The 21099-nt window shown below is 29.6% G+C and overlaps 2 protein-coding genes across 3 annotated transcripts; both read right to left on the bottom strand.

The window, feature by feature from the left end:
* Positions 1 to 523: 523 nt before the first annotated feature.
* Positions 524 to 3874, bottom strand: LOC114367974 (mitochondrial amidoxime-reducing component 1-like). Its single transcript, XM_028325274.1, has 8 exons — positions 3688 to 3874; positions 3447 to 3596; positions 3040 to 3219; positions 2054 to 2145; positions 1907 to 1971; positions 1650 to 1752; positions 1095 to 1205; positions 524 to 1014 (listed from the first exon to the last, which is right to left on the bottom strand). The coding sequence occupies exons 1-8, from the start codon at positions 3872 to 3874 to the stop codon at positions 883 to 885; spliced, it is 1020 nt and encodes a 339-aa protein (XP_028181075.1). The 3' UTR covers positions 524 to 882.
* Positions 3875 to 13816: 9942 nt separating this feature from the next.
* On the bottom strand, positions 13817 to 19399 carry LOC114368861 (mitochondrial amidoxime-reducing component 1-like). Of its 2 annotated transcripts, XM_028326134.1 has the most exons (9): positions 19142 to 19399; positions 18823 to 18972; positions 16451 to 16627; positions 16068 to 16159; positions 15930 to 15994; positions 15379 to 15481; positions 14723 to 14833; positions 14471 to 14648; positions 13817 to 14138 (listed from the first exon to the last, which is right to left on the bottom strand). In XM_028326134.1, the coding sequence occupies exons 1-8, from the start codon at positions 19257 to 19259 to the stop codon at positions 14517 to 14519; spliced, it is 948 nt and encodes a 315-aa protein (XP_028181935.1). In that variant the 5' UTR covers positions 19260 to 19399; the 3' UTR covers positions 13817 to 14138; positions 14471 to 14516. The 2 variants fall into 2 exon arrangements, with proteins under 2 accessions (XP_028181935.1, XP_028181934.1); XM_028326133.1 differs by lacking the exon at positions 13817 to 14138 and having other exon boundaries at positions 14394 to 14648.
* Positions 19400 to 21099: the final 1700 nt, after the last annotated feature.

Below are 21099 nucleotides of genomic sequence, written 5' to 3'. Positions count from 1 at the left end.
ATCATACAGTCTTCAATCTGTCCCATGCAGCATGTAACTTCCTTGTCAGTTTGCTCAAGTCAACACCATCATAGTCATAGTATAGACTAAGAAACCCTGCCTTGGTTGGATAGTTGAACACTTAGCCCTTTTAGGACTACGTTCACCATTGTAAGTTGCAAAATATTGATATTTTGCAAAAGGTTTAAACAACTACAGAGGTAAGTGATAGTACTATACTTCCAAGCAGAAAAAATGAAATTAGGATAAGGAAAATTCCATATCTGACATGTATCATATGTTGCTGAGATTAATTTAAACACACTTCTTAATTATATTTCAGAGCTTAAAATAAATTTTACCCAACTTTAAAACAGACAAGTCCTTAGTACTTGTATGTATTAACATTGGCTCCAAACAACATTTCACATTCACTGCAAGGAAAGAACTTGCTTAATCCTATAATGCATTGGAAATAACACTTATTTATTATGCAGCCTTTCATACCAGATATAGCCTTTTGAAAACTTGATTGTTAGATGAGTTAAACGACAGAATCCACTCATTCATCAATTAATCAACACCAATGCCAACCCATTCTGTGAAAATTTCTGGTGACAATCTTAGCTGTTTTTTCTTAATGGCATTGCTCTTTGATACATGAAACTAAAAAGTAACCAGTCACATTTCAACTAGTTTGTGCATGCAGCCATCTTTTGTACCATTTACCATGATTGAAATAGAAAAATAAAACCTTTTTCTTAATTGCAAAAGCCTTATTATCACAAGCCATAACTTGCACAAAGCAAACTTCATAGGCCTGGGTACTATGTTTGAGAAAGTTTATGGCATAGTAGCCTTTTATTTCTGATATAGCATCGACATAGATTCCACATACACAGTTCAAGCAGCTGCTTCAGCAGTTGAAGAGACCTTCTGAAGCACATAAACAGAATCTCCCACTTTGATGATTTTACCACTCCCTTCAGCAGAAAATCCCATCCAGTTCCAGGTCATATTCTGACCAAAGTAGATCTGCAGAAGCAGTTCACATGTCATTTACATCATTAAACCAAAATAGTGTTCATTCAAAGCTTGGAGACTCAATGTCTCACCCTTTTTTTATTTTTATCATTTGGTCTTATGAGTTCTCCAGACCTAGTTTTCATGAGAGTTTCATTTGGTTCGGGTGCAGCAATTGCAGTCTCTTGATTGATTGTAGGTATCTGATCATACAAATAGAATCATTCAAGCCAGTTGGATAAACAAGACGACTAAGAAATTACATGAAAATGTAGACTGGCATGTGTAAACTAAAATTTAGCTTCTCTAAAGTGAACATGTAAGTAAAAGGGAAAAAAATAAGGGTGTATCTGTCGTTGATTTTTAGTTAACAAGGCACTTTAATTCAAATCATCAGTGCTTGTACCCTTTTTATTTTTTAATTTACATGCTTGCTCAACTCAGAAGAATCAAAATCCAAAACCATGCATGCTGAAATGTATATATTATCCATGCGATAGATAGATATCTAAGGTATAAAGGCAATTACAGAGTAGTGAGTAGATAAAAGAAAGATTGATAGATAGACAGTGTTAGACAAAGTCATCTGGTACATATTCTTATGAAGAATAATGATGGGTAGGAAATTATATAGTAAAACTCTTCACCTTACAACGGTAGCACAGTTTGACACCAGAAAATAAAAACTTGCTTATCTTGATGTCAGTCCATAAGTCCTCAGAATATGGTTCACAACCTTCAACGAGGATACTGCACAATGAAGCAACCAAATCTCAACTATGTGAGTTGATAATCTCTTTAGATCAATTCAGCACCTTCCTGGTCTAAATAAATATCAAATTTAATGAAAGTATGAAACAATACAATTACAGGAGTAAACCAAAATATATTGAAAAATCAATACTTGGGTCTAAATCGGTTAATAGAAACGGGCTCCTTTAGATGCTCGTTTAGTTCATCCAATGATTCCTGAAAGTTGTAAATGACAAATACGGAGTAAAGATTCAGCAAATAAGTAAAAAAATAGACTTCATTTCCCATCTAGAGTGACCTGAGACGCGAGTAAGAATGGATAACCATCAGTAAATGTGGTCTGATGTTGTCCCTTGACGTAATCAGGATCCACTGGTCGAACTTCAGAAGCTGCATTTGGAAACATTAAAGGGGATTGTTAATCTCAAGAGTGAACACATTGAACTCTGTATGTATTACTGGAAATAATCTGGGTTTTAAACCAACTTTGCTGCACAAGCTAATTCAGGCATAATGTAGGTCTAAGTCTGCTTCTTGCTACTTCAACTTTCCAAGGCCTATTAAGAATTATTAGTTACAGTTTAGAAATACAACACTGTAGGGTTATCATAATTATTTCTGCAACTCAAAGGACTGATGTGGCTATGGGGGGTCATGGGACCGTTGTCCATTGCATGCACAGGGTAACTTTGTAGTTTTGTTCATGTTACATATTTTATAATAGATACTTCACTCCTCCATATAACATAAATCAATCTCTTATTGACTCTAAGAATCATCTAAAGTTCTAAATATATTAAACACAAAGCACAGCATTAAACAATTTTACACCATAAAAAGCTCAAGATTGGAAGAGTTCAGGAATTAGGAGTAAGGAGTCAGAACTATTAGTCTTACTATAACTCTCATGGGAATTAGGGACTACAAATTCAGTAGTTAAGTTTTGCTCTGTCAGTGAAGATTCTGAAAGTAAAAACATACCAACAGAGTTCCTTTACTGAATATGAGTCACAGTGGTTGCAACAAGCTTGGCAAAAGCCATACTCTAAGAACATAATGGATTTTGTTTCCATGGATCATGCATGACAACTATGAGTAATGACTGATGATTCAATGCATGTCGATATTCAGTGTTGCAAGTTAATCAAATCAATGTTCATGTGTTCCCAAAACAGTTTCAGTCCTTCAACAATTCATTACATCCCTAAAGTTACGCATCCTCATAAGCAATTTTGTTGTTCTCATGATCTTATTCTCTAAGGTTTCATAATTTCGAATTCCTACCTGAATTGAAGCGGACCAGTTGACATGGTTTTCCTAAATAATCTGAGAACCACTGTGATGCTTCAGCTCCCTCATCCAAGGCAGATCCAGTCCATTCCCATACTGAGACAGCATTTGCTACCTCCTTCCCTTGTTGGCTCAAACATATTTTGAGAGGTTGCATCCCAGGTGCATTCACCACTGTAATATCAAGTAGCACTTAATATTCATTTACTAAACAAGGAAAAAAAACAACAACCATGAGTCCATGATCATGAAGAATGCCTAATTAACACATATCTTTTCTACCTAACACAATTTTTTTTTTCTTGAAAAAGATATTGGTGCCAATCCATATAATGAACTAAAAAAAAGTAATTAACATATTGTGTGAGGTTGTTGTTATGGATTAAGAAAATGCAATATACCCATGTAGGAGTCTTGTGTAGGTTCCCAGTTTTCAAGAAATGCCTCAGATGGCAATTCAACCTCAACCAAAGCAAGCCTTGGTTCAACTCTTTGAGTGTACATCCTCCCTTGGGAATTCACCACCATCCATTGTCTATCCCATCGAAATCCTGTTACATGATACAAAATAATTAGTAAAACTGTGTATACACTCCTGACCACTAAAAACAAACAAACAAAAAAGAAAAGATATCACAGTACCAGTAGGAGTGAGAGGAGCACGAGAAACAGAAATTGCACGGCATGATTTAATAGGGTATATGAAGATGGCTGAAACTTTGGCAGAAGGTGTTGCTGGTGTTGATGATCCATCTGCCATTCTTCCTCTGCTCTGTAAGTGACCACACTCAATGAATGAGTTACTTTTACTGCATTCTTCATGTAACATAATGCAAAGTCCAAACTCATTACGATTGAATATAATAAAATTAAAATATGTTTTTTCTTGAAATTTATTCTCGTAAAATTTTCAATACGTATTCATAAAATTAAAATGTGTGATTTTTTTTGTCTGATGAAGCAAGGTTTGAACATCAAAACTTCTGATATAAAAAATATTACATCATATATTATATATAAAAAATTATTATTATAGATTCAGATTTACATTAAACTTATGTCTAGGTTAAAGAATATAGTATGAAAATGAAAAAACATACTAAAAACATTTTAATATTTATTAGAAAAATAATATTTTAGCCTGTAGGTAAAGTAAGATTATTAGGAAAGTGAATAAAACCAAAATAGTGTGGAATTATTTTAATAAAATATAATATATAAAAACTTATTTTTATTCCATTAAATATTTTGTAAATCGAAAGAGAATAGAAAATGAGCTTTGAAATGAAATAAAATAGAATCTTTATGATATATCATTTTAATTTAATCAATTTAGAAACTAAGACATATTAAAATTTTATTACATCTCACTTCATACATGACTTTCAACCAATTTAAATATCTAATAGCGTGTTTGAAAACTCGTTAAAATTCGAATGTGAAAACTATACGAAGACACGTCATAAAATTTTTGTTACATCTCACTTCATACATGACTTCTAAAACTCATTTCCATAAAAAAAAAAAAATCTAAAAATCACATGATGTTAAGTGAAACCATACGAAGACACGTCACATTAGACAATATCACTTTGACAGGAAAAACAACTTTGTTAAAGTTAAAGTTTTTTTTTAAAAAAAAAAACGACTTAAATATTTTAGCAAATTTATCAAAGTGATAAACTTTAATAATTTAAACAAAATTAAAACCATTACATTATTTCTTAATTAAATCTTATTTTCACTAATTATTTTATTTAATTATAGAAATATTGTACTTTTTTATAATTTAATATTTAAAAATAGTAGGAAATTATAAAATTGAAATATTTATTTATATATGAAAATAATTAATTAATGAATTTTATTATAATTTAAATAACATAAATTTTTAAAAATATCTTTTAATTATTCAAATATAAAACTTTTTTAATTATAGTCATCACCATTAGTGTCACGTTATTGTTGCTGTAACTTGTTTCTGGTTGTTGTCGCCCCTTTCATTGCTACAAGCCCAATTTAACAAGCTTGAATTAAAAAGTGAGAAAGAATTTGTCTATAGTATTAAAATCTGAAAACTACCAAAATTTAATTTGAAATCATAAATTATAAAAGTGAAAACTGATTTTAGTTTAAATTTTTTAAAACTTAATCTGACAAGTGACAACTATACTACTAAACATGGTAAAATAAAAAAAACAAAGCAAAATTGAACGTTTTCGAAACTTGATTGATAGATGAGCATGAGCTAAACGATACAAACTACTCACAATGCCAAAAATTCTGGTGACAATCTTAGCTGTATTTTTCTTAATATTCACATTGCTCTCTGATAGAATACACGTGTAGACTCATGAACTAAAATGTAACCAAATAACCATCACATTTCAACTATCTTGTTCATGCAGTTTCCATACAACTACCTTGTGCGTCATTTATCAATATTCAAATAGAAAATTAACACGCCTTTAATTACTTTTTGCACAAGCCTTATTTTAGTCCCTATAATCACAGGCCCCAACTTGTAATTATTTGCATTACATGCTACAAACTACACAAAGCAAACTTTGACACAAAGTTTGATCAAATTTATGTGATTGTAGCATTGATATATTGATAAGAGAACATTAAAATCGTTTTGAAAACAAATATAAAAGGGAAGGAACTTGATCTATTGTAATCCTAACTGCGACGGTAGAATCAATAGTGTCAGTTTTTAATCCAAGAATAATGAAAAAGCTCTAGAACAAACTTTCAGATTTATTAATCTTTAAATTCCTCTAAGAAGGAGTCTATTTATACTTCTATTAATAACTCTGATTTTGATCCAAGACCCATTAACTAATTTAATAGTTAAAAGACGTTAAAATAACAATAACAATAAAAGGTAGTGACATTCCATTACAAGTCCGAAAATAGGCTTAAAATACAATTAAAAAGTTAAAATAAATCTTATTCTAAAAGTTAACTAAAATGTATGAACATGCTGGGCTTAATTATTATCTAATCAGTCGAATATTAATATTTCACCAAGATTGATCAACTCAGGATGCTTCTTGTCTTGTAAATTAGGCTTTCCAAAGAGATTTTTAAGTTGGCCTCAAAGCATCTTCATCAACTTGTAGGAGAGTGACCCACTTAGGTATAACCTTAATTTACATTGGTCTTCTTTCTCTTTGATCTTTAGAATTAGTCCTTGCAAAACTTATTTCATTCTTTTAGTCTTGAACCTTGTCATAGGAATTTCAATCCCATGTAAAGGATCATTAGACGGGTTGGTTGCACCTCCATCCTACATAGTTCAAGCCGTTGCTTTAGCAACAGAAGAGACCTTCCTGATAACATAAACAGAATCTCCCACTTCAAGATTTTACCACACCCTTTTGCAGAAAACGCCATCCAGTTCCAGACCATATTCTGACCAAAGTAGATCTGCAGAAGCAGTTCACATGTCATTTCACATCATTAAACTAAAGTAATGTAATGCTCATTGGGAGCTGGATGACTCAATGTCTCACCCTGCCTTTGTTCGATTCATTTGGTCATTTGGTCTTAAGACTTGGCCAGACCTAGTTTTCAATAGAGTTGCATTTGGTTCAGCTCCACCTACTGCAGTCGATCTCTTGATTGATTGTAGGTATCTGATCATACAAGTAGAATTAATCAAGCTAGCCAATTGGATAAACAAGACTAAGTGCATGTTTGATTGACAGTTGAAATCATTGCACTGCATGTTCCAATATAGATCCAACGAATAAAAACAAAATGAAAGCAAAACCAAGAATTCTGATCCTTTTGCAAAATTACTTTTGTCTTTTCTACCAGATTTCCAAACATACTCTAAAAATTACAGGAAAAAGTTGATTGGCTTGTGCATACTGGAATCTAATTTCTTTAAAGTGAACAAGTATTTAAAGTGAAAAAATAAGGGTGTACCTACAATCGATTTGAAGTTAATTAAGTTTACTAGATACTCAAATGTACTCTTTCTTTATCAGCTTTACATACTTGCTCACTTTAGAGGAGACAATCCTGTGTAGCGAGTATATAAAAGAAAAGATTGATAGATGAGTGATAGATAAAAAATATTAGGACAAGTAATCTGGTACATGTTCCAAGGGAAGGAAATTACTATAAATTAAAACTCTTCACCTTACAACGGTAGCACAGTCTAACACCAAAAAATGTAAATTTGCTTATCTTGATCTCAGTCCATAAGTCCTCAGAAAATGGTTCACAACCTTCAACCAGGATACTGCACAATGAAGCACCCAAATCTCAATACTGGTCTAGACAAAATGATAAATAAAAAATATTATGAAATAAGATAATTGCAGTAGATCAAAACACGTTGAAAATTCAATACCTGGGTCTGAAACGATTCATGGGTATTGGCTCCTTTGTATGGTTGTTTAGTTCAACCAGTGATTCCTGAAAGTCAGAAATACAAATACTGAGTGAAGATTCACCAAAAGAATAAAATTGGATTTCATTTTCAGCTGGAGTGATGATCTGAGACGTGAGTAAGAATGGATAACCATCATTGAAGAAGGTCTGATGATGTCCCTTGACAAAATCAGGATCCTTCTTTCTAACTTCAAAATCTGCATTTGGAAACATGAAAGAGGTTAATTTCTTAATCTCAAGAATAGACACATTGAATTATGACTATTTACATTGATAAACAAAACTTCTTAAGTTATTTTTAACGTTTTTTTAAATGGATACTTAGAACATTAGTCTCTAATTTTTTAGGTTTTCTTTATTTTTATCTTTAATATATTTATCAAATTTTTTTATTATCTTTCATTTTACACTTTTAAGTTAAATTTTTTTAATTTAATAAGTTAATTTTTTAATTTTCAATTACCAACTAATTTTTTAACTTTCAGTTAACTTTTTAATTTTAAGTAAATTTTGTTAAACACAACCTATGTGTGTACATATTATAAGAAATATTTATATCAAATTTATCCAATTTTAGTCATTATTAAGAATCATGATTTTAAATAACTGCCAGCAGTATTGAAGCGGACCAGTTGATAGGGTTTTCCTAAATAATCTGAGAACCACTTTGATGCTTCGTCCCTCATCCCAGGCAGTCCCACTTCATTCCCATACTGAGGCATGTTCTGATATTTGCTGTCCTTGTTTGCTCTAACAAACTTTGAGGGGTTGCATACCAGGTGGTTTCACCACTGTAATATGAAGTGAAAATTTTTATTCATTAATTAATTAAACAAGCTAAGGAATAAAACAATCATTTATTAAAGACACAAGAAAAACATTTATTGAATGAGAAATGAAGTAAACATATTCAGAAGAAGAAGAAATGCAGAAACTGAAACTGCAAATCATCATTTGCAAACTCCATGAGATATCCAATGAGAGCAAAAAAGAAACTAATCAAGCGAAGACATTCCAGATTGACAAAATTTAAACACGATATTCTGAAGAAAAAAACACACACACAAATTGAAACTGCAAATCATGTACAAACTCCATAAATATTTCAAATGAGGGCAATGAAAAATGATCATGAAAAGATATCCCATATTGGTAAGTATTAAAGTACTCTGGTAATACCTCCCACTTTCCTAATTATTTAGTTTTCCTAATGTTGTATTTTGAAGGTATTCCAAAAGGGGCAAGGATATAATATTTAGGTTATGTTTGATAATAATTAATTTTTAATTTTTTCTATTTAACTGAAAAATCTATTTATGTGTTTGGTAAATAAATTTATAATTTAATGATCAAATTTTCAACTTTTAAATTTTTTAACTAGTTTTTGAGTTAGTTTTATCAACTATAATTTTACTAGAATAATTTTTTGTTCTATCTATTGGTTTATATATATATATATATATATATATATATATATATATATCCAACTTGTGTTTTAACTTTTAATTGACTAGCAGAAAGTGGAAGGTTCACGTGCATGAGTTTGGGTCTTGTAAGCATGTTGTAGTGCAAATCGGTAGATTTTTTCGCGCATGCAATGATGGACCTTGCAAAAAAAATTACTTTGTAGTACTTTTAGATTATTTTGAATTTAAAATTCAAATTCAGATGCTTAACGGACAAACGTTGTTTTTTTTTTAAAGTGTTAGCAGTTACGAAAATTATTGAGTTTCGGTCAGTTTTAAGTTTGTAGAGACTAAAAGATGTTTTTAAGGACAGTGACTAAAAAGAATTTTTTTTTAACTACATACAAAAATTAAATGAATAATTAATTATTTTTTCTTTTTTAAGAAATAGATGCCTCAGGTGGCAGTTCAACCTCAACCAAAGCAAGCTTTGGTTCATTTCTTTGAGTGCACATCCTCCCTTCGAAACCCTATCACAAAATATAAAAGTATTAGTAAAGCTGTGTATACATTGCAGTATAAATATAAACAAACAAATTAAATTGTTGATGTAAAAAAAAAAAGACTAGTTTGAATAAATTTCTCTATAAATATTTTAAAAGAATAAATTAAAACAAGAAAAAATGATATGAACTTTTCCACAAACTAAAATTAGTTTATGCAAAGTGTACATATATTAGCTTTTCTAAAATGATTTATGTGTAAGCTAATTTGAGGAGGTTTAATATAACACATTCCTCCTACACACTCTTTTATTGATTAAAATATATTAAAAATATAAAATCAAGAGAAAAAAATCAATAAGATGTAGAACCTAAGAAATTTTGTAATTTATAATAAAGTACTATTAATAAAAGAGAGTGTATTTAAAAGAGTATATCATTAAGTGTGTTGCTAATATTTCTCAAGCTAATTGAGTTTGTGACAAATCTTATTTCATTTTTTCTTCTATTCTATTTTTTATAATAATTATTTACAGAAAAAAAAATTATCCAAACAAAATCCATTACCATTAGGAGCGATGGGAGCGTTAGAAGGAGAAATTCCACGGCATGACTTGATTGGGTATATGAAGATGCCTATTACTTTGGCTGAAGGTGTTGTTTGTGCTGATGCTCCAACCCCCATTTTCCCTAAGCCTTGTAATTCACCATCTTCAATTTACTACTTTTATAGTGTTTTTCCCTCAAGAAAAGTGGATTGAATTAAAATAGACCAGGGCTTTGAGCCACATAAACGTATCCAAATTGTAATCTAGTAATTGCTGTGATTGGTTCTTTCAAAAAAAAAAAAAAAACTTACTGTGATTGGTTCTCCTTAATTCATACGACTATGGCTTTTTTTACCAAGTGAAGTATATTTTTATCTTTTTTTTTCAAATGATGGTACTTTTTAAATTATTTTTGAATAGGAAGTAAATCATAATACGTGTTATGATTTTAATTTTTTTAGTAAAATTTTTATTTTTCTATGACTTCAAAGTTTTATTTTTTTTTTACGACTTTAAAGTCATAAAAATTCTTTTTTAAGTATCAGGACTTTCATAATTAATTTATTTTTTTAGTTTGTAATTAATTTTTTTTATGCAATTTTATTTTATTTTATTTTTCTTTAAATTTTTTTTAAAATTCTAAAATATTTATTTATTTAATTATTAAACAAATCATTTTAATTTTATTTGTTATTAATTTTATTTAATATTTTATATATTTTTATAATTTTTATTTAAAATATATTATTATCTAATAACTTATTTAAATTTTTAAAACCGTAAAATAAAATTAATGTAATACTTATAATTTATTAAAAGACTAAACCCTACGATATTATTATGTAATGAATTATTTAAATTTATAAAATCCTAAAATAAAATTAACTTAACACTTATAATTTATTAAAAACTAAACCCTAATATAATAATAACTTAAATCTTATAGCTTATTAAAACACTAAACCCTAAGATATTATTATCTAATAAATTATTTAAATTTGTAAAACCTTAAAATAATATTAACTTAACACTTATAATTTATTAAAAAATTAAATCCTAAAATAATAATAACTTAAATCTTATAACTTATTAAAACACTAAACACTAAAATCATAATATCACATAATATACTTAACATTATTTTAAATTTAAAAAATGCTGTTAAAAATGGAATAGTGGGAAAGGCTGCTACGCTGTACTGGATGGCAGTGAGTGGTCACATTTAGATTTTATTTTCAATAGTGGTTACCTTTGAATTAAATTTTGAAAAATTATTTGTCAAATTTGACTGCACAATACTGAATTTTCAATGCACCAAATAAAGGGAAAAAATTATTTTGAGATTAAATGTAACTTTAGGCTCATTTAATTTTAATCTAAACATGCACTAAAAGGTTAGATAAATCAAATTGAAATAACTCGAAAAAAGAATATTAATATTAAAACAATTAAAGTTCAACCTTTAAAATAAAAAAAAAGACCCAATATAGTTCTCAAATTTAAAATAAAAAAAAATTCGCAAATACTATATTCATTCTCATTTTTTTCTAAATACACTCCCCTTTATTTTATCGTGAAATCTAATAACGAAATATCACTCATTTCTAACTAAAGTTAAGTAACTCATTAAAAATTATTCCTTCAATTATTATGAAGAGTGTCAATATATCTAGCCAACACTTAATCAATTAATTTTGTGATTATTTTTTAAATAAAGTTTAAATTTATGATAATGTTAATTCTAATTGGATAACAATCCACGTGAAAACAATTAATATATCATAAATTTAGTTGAAAAAAATGACATTAATATATATTGAATAAACAAAAGCTAGAGAGTTATTCTTCCTTAATTAACAGAACTATATAGAACTTGATTAATAGTTCACGTGATTAATTTGAATAGTCTGCACTACAATTTCCAACGAGTAGCAAAAAAAAAAAATATCAATATGATCCAGTGCTCATTAGTAAGATGATACAAATTAAGCTAGCATTTTCATAGACTTTACTTATAAATCAAGATTGATGAGTTCTAAAACCAAACATTTAAAATTCAAAAAGAAATATCAATACATATAAAGGAGAGTTAACAAGCAAGAAACTACATACACAGAGTTGAACTTGTTGGTTTGAAGTGATATTATTAGATTGGTTCTCTATTTGAATTTTTGAGTATTTTGTTTACCACTAAAACTTTTTTTATTGAAAGATTTAATTTTCTTAACTTCAAAACAAGAATGACACCAACAAAAAATAAGTATAAAGGGAATAAAAAATAATCCTTCATTTTTTTTTGTTGGTGTCTTTTTTCTTTTAAAGTTAAGAAAATTACAATTCGATGAAAGACTAGAGAGATTTTAATGGTAAATAACACACTAAAATATTCAAACTGAAAAAGCAATCAAATAACATCACTTCGGTCCAAGGAGTTCAACTTGAAGCGAATGTAATTTCCTTGCTTGTTAACTTTCCTTTAGTATTTATTGATATTTTTTTTTTGAATTATTATTTGTTTTGTTTTAGATCCCATCAATCTTGATTTATAGGTAAAGTCTATGAGGATAAAAACTTAAGTTGTATAAACTATAAACTTACTAAGGAGTACTAGATTATATATTCTCATTGAGATCATTGATACTTTTTGGAAATTATAGTTCAGACTACTAAAATTAATCATGTGGAATTTTAATCAAGTTATATATAAAAAGAGGAGGACGCTCAACTTACTCTTACAGTTAATCTTTATCTTTATTATTTATTTTCTTAAAATATAATGATGGTAATAGATAACTAATCTTAACCATTAAATTTTAAAAAATCAACAATTAAGATAAAAAATAATAACTCTTTTAAACTTAGTAATTTGATTATTCATTTTATATATATATATATATATATATATATATATTAAATTAAAAAAAAAAACATCTCCTTTCTCATTAGTGTTAAATTTCCAAATTCTCTCTCCTCTTAGGATTAAATTTCCAATATCTCTCACCATAGTTATTTTTTATGCTTTACAAAAAAGTAAACACCAAAGCAAATGAGAATTTGAAAATTTAACGTGACGAGGGAGGAGAGAAAAATGAATTTTTGAATTTACTAAAATATCCTTAAATTATATTTACTACAACAAAGGAGTTCATTGATTTTTTTTCTTCAAAATTTATGATGTTTGTTGTTAATGCACTCGCAATAGAAAAATGACAATTATCTAATTCATCAATATTAAAAAAATATTTAATTTAGTTGATAATAATAACCTTAAATTTATTATTTTTTAAACTACCCTTGTTATTAATAGTCAGCCCTCTCTTCTAATGTCGATCTCAATAATTAAAAATATTTTAATCTAAAAATAATTAACACAAGGGATATTATGAATTGAAAAGAAAAGTATTGCTTTTAATTTGAGTGTTATAAATTGGAACAAAGGAAATAATGTGTTACTACTCTAATCCTTTATATATGAAATAAAAGATACATTTGTTTTGTCCTATTCATAAGAAATATAAAATTATTAAATTTATTTTTTTCCATTATTAATTGTGAAATCTATATTTTTTTATCCTAGAAATTAAACAAAATATCAAAGAATTTATAATACTCACATACATAATTTTTTTTAATAATATACGTACATTTTTCGTGAAAGTTGATATATTTATTAGGCTATTAAAATAATTATTATAAAAGTTAATAAACTTATAATATATGAAAGAAAGATTATGATTAAATATTTGTACTATTTTTTTATAAATGGAAATACTCCTATTATTATATTTAAAATAGAATATTTTATTGGTTTTACTTCTATATATAACTTCATTGTAAATTTTGATCCAAGTTTTAACATTTGAATAATAACATTTTTTTATTAAAAAAATTCCTAAAATTTGAATTAGAAGAACACTTCTATGAGTTCTCAAAAAAATTGCTTTAGATTCATGTAGGGAGTAGTACCCTATCAAATGGAGTGCTCTTGGCGTTCCACACTAGTAAAAGGTGTTGAATTTTCATCTTATGTTTTCAACAAATGCAACGGTGGACTATCTTCATAGGTGATCTACCATAGAACATTATTTACCATCATTAGATTAATTTATACAAAAATGCTTATTGTAGACTTGCCTCCATCACCTTCTGATTTGACCTATCTCCGTAGGCCTCTCCATTGCCTCCGGCAATTCCATCACCACCCATCACCGCCATTCCCTTCATGTCACCTACAAATCTAACGGCTGTAAATATTGGTCCACGATAAACCACCTATAGAGGTGATCTACCATAGCATCCATCACTAGATCTAACCAATTTTATGGATCATCTATCAGGAACTCAAGGTGTAAATGTCCATTGGAAGCTTACGTTTTCTGGAACAATTTTTTTTTTCAGTATTTAAATTTTTAAATTCAGGAGTTTTTCATTGTTGCAGAATTTAATTTCCACAGTGATGAAATCAAACATGTAAACAAATAAAATTAGAAGGGAAAAAGAAACAGACAGTTTTAATATATTATTATTTTAAGAGAATGTTTAATAAAGTTTGCGATTGAACCATTTGGATTGCTGGTATTGAATCCTGCATATTCTACACACACAGTTCAAGCAGCAGCTTCTTCTGCAGAAGAGACGTTTCCAAGAATATAAACAGGATCTCCAACTTTAATGGTTTTGCCACTCCCTTTAACAGAAGAATCCATCCAGTTCCATACCAAATTCTGACCAAAGTAGACCTGCAGAAGCAATTTACATGTGTCATTGAAACTAAGGCATTTTTCATTGAAATCTTGGTGACCAAGTGTCTCACCTTGTTTTTATTTTTCGCATTTGGTCTTATGACTTTGCCAGACCTAGTTTTCATAAGAGTCTCAGTTGGCTCAGATCCAGCTATCCCAGTCTCTTGATTGATTGTAGGTACCTGACCATAACCAATCATGCAAGTTGGACACAACTAAACTAAGAAATAGTAGATATATGTAGACTTATCTAAGGCAGGCAATAAGTCGTGGGCTTGAATATCCTATTAATAAAAGCTAACAAACTAACAACTTATATTTACCGATAAAAAAAAATCTTAGGCAGGCAATAATATCCCTAGCCACATAAACCCATTTTGCAAGAGCATCAGTATCCTTGTATCTCATCCTAAACTTACAAAAGTTGTACATATGTCTTAATTCATATCCAACAATTTTGAAGTCTCATAAAGTTATGTCTGGTCTAGATGCTATAATGATGATGATGACAGCCACCAGTGAACCCTAATTAAAAGTGATATCCATTCCTTGTTTCTTATCTAATTAAAGGCTCACAACATTATCCAAGCTTTGCTCACCAGGTGAGTTAATCTATGTGTACTATACTGGTACATGTTAAGAAACTAAAACTGCTATCACAAGTCACCAGGTACATGTCCCAATGGAGTACAAGACAGGCAGGAAATTATAAAGTAAAACTCTTCACCTTACAACGGGAGCACAGTTTGACACCAAGAAATGAAAACCTGCTTATCTTGATCTCTGTCCACAAGTCCTCAGAATATGGATCACAACCTTCAACAAGGATACTACACCATGAAGCATCCAAAACTCAATTATGTGATATAATAATCCATTTAGATCAATTCAGTACCTTCAGGTCTAAATTAGTAACAAATACGCAAAATTGTATTTTTGGTCCCCCTAGTTGTCTCCAATTTCGATTTTAGTCCCCTTTAAATTTATGCACGAATTTAGTCCCCCAGTTATGTCAAATCCTATAAATGTGGTCCCCAAGCCCAGATTTGAACGTTGACTGTCACAAAGAAACGTGACGTTTTATTAAATCTGGGCTTGGGGACCACATTTACAAGATTTGACATAATTGGGGGACTAAATTCATGAATAAATTTAAAGGGGGACTAAAATCGAAATTGGAGACAACTAGGGAGATCAAAAATGCATTTTTTTTCTAACAAATATTATGAGACAATACAATTCCAGGAGTAGAACAAAAGAAATTGAAAAAATCATTACTTGGGTCTGAAACGATTAATAGGTATGCGTTCCTTTAGAAGCTCGTTTAGTGCATCCAATGATTCCTGAGTATAAGAAATACTGATTAGAGAATCAGACTATAAGTAAAATTATACTTCATTTCCATACTGGACTGACCTGAGATAAAAGTAAGAATGGATAACCGTCAGAGAAATAGGTCCGATGCTGTCCTCGAACATAATCAGGATCCACTTGTCTAACTTCTGAAGCTTCATTTGGAAACATTAAAGAGGTTCATCATAATGGTTTATTTTTTCTTTTTCTGTGAGCCATTCTTGACAACTACAAGAGTTCCAGACAATTTAATATGTGTGCATCTTAATGAATCAACACAAGTTGATATGCAATGGCCCAAGTTAATCAGAGCAATGTTTGTGTATTCTTAAAACAGTTATAGTTCTTTACTATTTCATTACCTATCTTAGGTTAGATATCTTTCTTGACAATTTTGTTATTCTCAAATCTTAATCTTTTAAGGTTCCAAAGTTTCAAAGACCTACCAGAATTGAAGCGGACTAGTTGACAGGGCTTTCCTAAAAAATCTGAGAACCACTGAGATGCTTCAGCTCCTTCATCCCACGCAGACCCAGTCCATTCCCAGACTGTGACAGCATCTGTTACTTCATGTTGTTTACTCAAACAAATATTGAGAGGTTTCATCCCAGGTGCTTTCAACACTGTAATATGAAGGTAGTGACACTTCATATATATTTAATAAAACATTAGAAAAACAATCTTCATCATGAAGAATGAGCAAAAGCAAAAGTCCATCAGTATTTCAACTACTGTAATTTATTTTTTTTCAACATACAGAACACAAGGAAAACATCTGTCAAATGAGGAATGAAGTTTTCTTTAAAAAAAAAACAAAAAAAAACAGTGAATTTATTAACAAAGCATAGGAGGGTTGATGGCATAGTTTGATTGCTGCCTCCAAACCATTCAAGAATGCCACAATTTGTCCTATAGTTACACACTTTTAAAAAAAAATTGAATCAAAAGAAATGTCTGTTAACATGTACTACAGTTTGGAAGGTCACAAGACAGCAATCCAACAAATTGATGCTATGAAGTCAACAGTCATACAGAAAGAAGAGAAAGATTCCAAAGTAAATGAAAAGAAATTATCAAGTGACAAAAGACAAGAAGATAAAGACTAAACTGAAAAGGCCAAAAAAAAAAAAAATTACGAACCATGCAACAAATCATGCCAATCTCCATGAAGATCTAACAAAGAAAGTCCCCTAAAATGAAGTTTAAACTTTAAATACCATATTCAAAACAAATCACAGAAACTGAAAATATAACAATTCTTGTCCAAACTCCATAATAACAAATGAGGGAGAAAAAGTGATCAAACAAAGACATATCCCAAATTCTATTATATGTTTGCACCGAATGTAAAAAAGAACTTTACAAGTATTTTAATTATTGGTATATATCTTCATTTATAAGATAGCATAACTTATCATTCATTTTTTAAGATTTGGTATCCTGCAACACTCCATACGGCTACATCCATTCAGATATTGACACTTAGAAGTGTTAGAATAGAAGATGGAAATCTGAATCATTGTTTTTTTTTTACAAAAAAAGTTGGAGCAGAAAGGTGCTAAGGTTCCATTGTGGCTCTAATGTTGTTCCATTGAGGCTATTACGGATGCGTAGCGGCATTTCGTGTGATTGAGATTCACACCGCAATTGCGGGCTGTTGCAGTTGTGGCCAGCACTGCAATAGCAATATTGTGGCTACAATTGTGATTGCGAACGCAATTTAGAAGCATACTCCACCCTTGAGAAGCGAGCTTCTAGGGGTTGAGTTAAGCCCAATCTGTTCTCCTTTATATTATGTTAGGGGTTGAGTGAATCCCCAAGATGCTTCGATTTATATTTTCCATTCCCAAATCAGGTTTCAGTTAGGTGCCAAAAAAAACTTGGGATCCAACATAATCAACATTTGAGTCTCAAACCTATAAGAGGTACTCCACCTTTAATTCAAGCAACTGCAAGTGGGTTACCTATAAGGTCAAGTTTGTTTCAACCACGACATGTAACAGAATTGATACAAATGACTAGCTATAGGTCCATCAGCCTTAGTGCCTTACCATTTTATCTCTTGATCTGGCTCTATTGTGGACATCAAGCTAATAAACAATAGACCAATTATGCAGTTATGCCTGAATTAAAAGATGGCTACTTTCCTATGGAACAAACAATATTTTTGGGCTTCTTCCTAAGAACCGAGTGAATCATTTTGCTTTGTAACAGATTTAAATTTGATGATTCTTAATGAAGTTTTTGGTAAAAAGTATGAACAAGGAAGTTGAAGTTTTTCATAGCACGCAGTTTATGCCATCATTGGATGTATTGGGTTGGCTGGCATCTCTAATGTCCCAGCCATGGTTTTAAAAACCGATCCGAGACAGAAAGTTCGGCCACAAGATCAAGGCTTTTAGACGTGCTGAGATCGCAATTACTGCCACGAAACTACAACCATTTTAAAACCTTGGTTCCAGTCTGACCTTGTGCTCCAAACCCCAAAGCAATCCCTTTCTACAAGGGTCCACTCCATAATACTGGCACACAATGCCAAAAACTGCTAATCCTTGTTTCAAGGGAGTTTCCAATTTCTGTTTTTGATAGGGCAAAGAGACAAGTTCAGTAGACAGCCACAGCCTCACTACCTTGAAGGTATCTCATCCTCTCCCTTAGTCTTAATTTCCATCCTTCATCATTCACAATTTTATTTTTCTTTAAAAAATAAACATAAGTGACATGTCAAATTGCCAATCCATCGAATAGTAAATAAATAGAGAGAAAATTATCATATGCTGTGAGGAGCTTATTATGGATTAAGAAAAGGTAATCTTACCCATGTAAGAATCGCTTGTAGGTTCAAAGTCTTCAACAAGTGCATCATTTGGCAATTCAACCTCAACCAAAGCAAGCTTTGGATCAACTCTTTGAGTGCATGCCCTCCCTTGGGAATTCACCACCACCCATTCTCGATCCCATCGAAGTCCTGTCACACAATATAATAAAAATCAATAACAATAGTAATCCGAGATATAAGGTGGGTTGGATGGTTAAAAGAGGAGAAAAGGTCGCAAATTTGATTCCCTTCCCTAACAAAAATACCAAACTAACAATTAACATTTTCCGATAAAACAAAACAAAGAGAGAAAGATTACCAGCAGGAGTGAGGGGGGCATAGGAAACAGAAATTCCACGGCATGACTTGATAGGGTATATGAAGAGCCTTGAAACTTTGACTGCTGGTATTGTTTGTGATAATACTGCAGACCCCATTTCTCGGCAATCTTCTTCTGTCTGAGCTGTTAATTAATAAATACTCTGTCGGGATACATATCACAAATGAAAACACATCACATTTGACTAATTTGTTTAATGATACTAATTAATAAATACTCTCTCTGCATATATATCACAAATGAAAACGTTATCACATTTGACTAGTTTAGTTAATTAATAAATACTCTGTCTGCATATGAATATAACGAAATTAATTAATGCATATTATTTTTTTATTCGTCTTAACCCTCTTATTTACAAAAGAAAATAAATTCTGATTAATCCAAAGTTTGAATAAAAGATAAATAAAGTCTTATTAAAAATTATTTTTATTAAAGATTAAACTTTAATAATATCATAATTTCAACACATTAAGTATTTATGTTGAATCAATTGAATTTTTTTTGTTAAATGTCCAATCAATTGGTTAATTACTACAAATTATGCTGATTAAAAAAGTTGGTTAATATCATTTAATTTTTAATTACCATAAAATAGTATAAGAAAAAGTTTGTTTCAAGTCACAAAATTATATTTTATCCGATTATATTCCTAGAAATATTATGTTTGGAAATATTATTCAATGAACATGTTTGATTGTCATTAGTAAATTAAAAGAAAATATTTCATCTAAAATCTTTATAAAAAAATGAAAGAAGAAGGTGGAAGAATGAAATAGGGAGAGGTAGTTATGATAGAAATAAAAAAAAATAACTTTCATTTTTATTAAGATGACAAAATGGGTTAAACTGATCGAATCAACTCATTTTGGTCCATTTGTTTGAGATAGATTGAGATTTTTACTCTCATAACTTGTTTTGACTAGTCAAACAATGGGTTGAGGGATGGTTGGGATGTGTAACCCATCAACTCACTTTTTTAAAAAAAATTAAATTTATTATATTTTTATATTTTATTCATTTATTATTAATATTTATTTCCTTTATTTTTGTATAAATAAATTACTATCCACAATTTAATATAATACATTTAATTTTTAATAAGTATTTGTTATTTTAAAAATTTAAAAGATAAAATTAATTAAAATCAATTAAAAATATATTTATTTTATGTTTTTAATTTTTTGGTTTTGGCTAGTCAACATGCCAATTCAAATATAACAAACATGTTTAAATTTTTAAGTCACTTTTCTTATGCAAGGGAAGGTGAGGACTCATATTTGTCAAGTCAATGATAAATTGAAAGTTGACTTATTTTGTTATCCCTAATTTTCATGAGAATGCAAGATATCCACCTATCTCCATACAAATAGTAAGTAATTCAAATATAAACATCTTTTGAACATCATCATTTCTAGGAATATTCTTACAAAACTTATGTCAAACATGAAAATATGATATTCCCGATTAAGTTCACATGTCCAAGAATCTTTCTTCTTGATATCTTGAAACAAATGATTCCTAAACTTTTTTTAAGATTGTGTTTGAATTGATGATAGATGGTAAAGTGGGAAGGAATGGACTAGATAGAGTAGTATTGATTTTAATTCTTTCTAATTGATACATTGAAGTCACGTTCTCTCAATCCTTTTATTTTTCTTCCCTTAACTCCCTTTTTCCTTCTTTTTCATTGGTGAGAAGTTCAATTGAGATATGGTATCATTGCAACTGCATATCTACATAAGTTGGATCACTAACGATCTAAATAAAAATTCATGTTTTATTAATTGAATTCTTGATATTGGACCATCTGTTTAAACTTATTTTTTTAAAAAATAAATATTTTTTTAATAAAATAAACATTTTTTTCTTTTAATGTGATTGTTTAAATTGTTTTTTAAAGAAGTAAATTCTATTTACTTTTTAAAAATACGTTT

This window comes from Glycine soja, chromosome 9 (assembly GCF_004193775.1).
Source record: "Glycine soja cultivar W05 chromosome 9, ASM419377v2, whole genome shotgun sequence".
NCBI classification, from domain to species: Eukaryota; Viridiplantae; Streptophyta; class Magnoliopsida; order Fabales; family Fabaceae; genus Glycine; species Glycine soja.
This window is presented reverse-complemented; position numbering and strand designations above follow the sequence as displayed.

Excerpts from the sequence above, each read along its gene's own strand:
- LOC114367974 (XM_028325274.1), bottom strand. The coding sequence starts at position 3,874 with ATGTTACATGAAGAATGCAGTAAAAGTAACTCATTCATTGAGTGTGGT. Across the intron at positions 1,972-2,053 it reads CATTCTTACTCGCGTCTCAG|GAATCATTGGATGAACTAAA; the intron begins GTCACTCTAGAT and ends TACAACTTTCAG. Across the intron at positions 1,015-1,094 it reads ATGATAAAAATAAAAAAAGG|ATCTACTTTGGTCAGAATAT; the intron begins GTGAGACATTGA and ends CTGCTTCTGCAG.
- LOC114368861 (XM_028326134.1), bottom strand. The coding sequence starts at position 19,259 with ATGGGGTCTGCAGTATTATCACAAACAATACCAGCAGTCAAAGTTTCA. Across the intron at positions 15,995-16,067 it reads CATTCTTACTTTTATCTCAG|GAATCATTGGATGCACTAAA; the intron begins GTCAGTCCAGTA and ends TCTTATACTCAG. Across the intron at positions 15,482-15,929 it reads ATTAATCGTTTCAGACCCAA|TATCCTTGTTGAAGGTTGTG; the intron begins GTAATGATTTTT and ends TTCATGGTGTAG.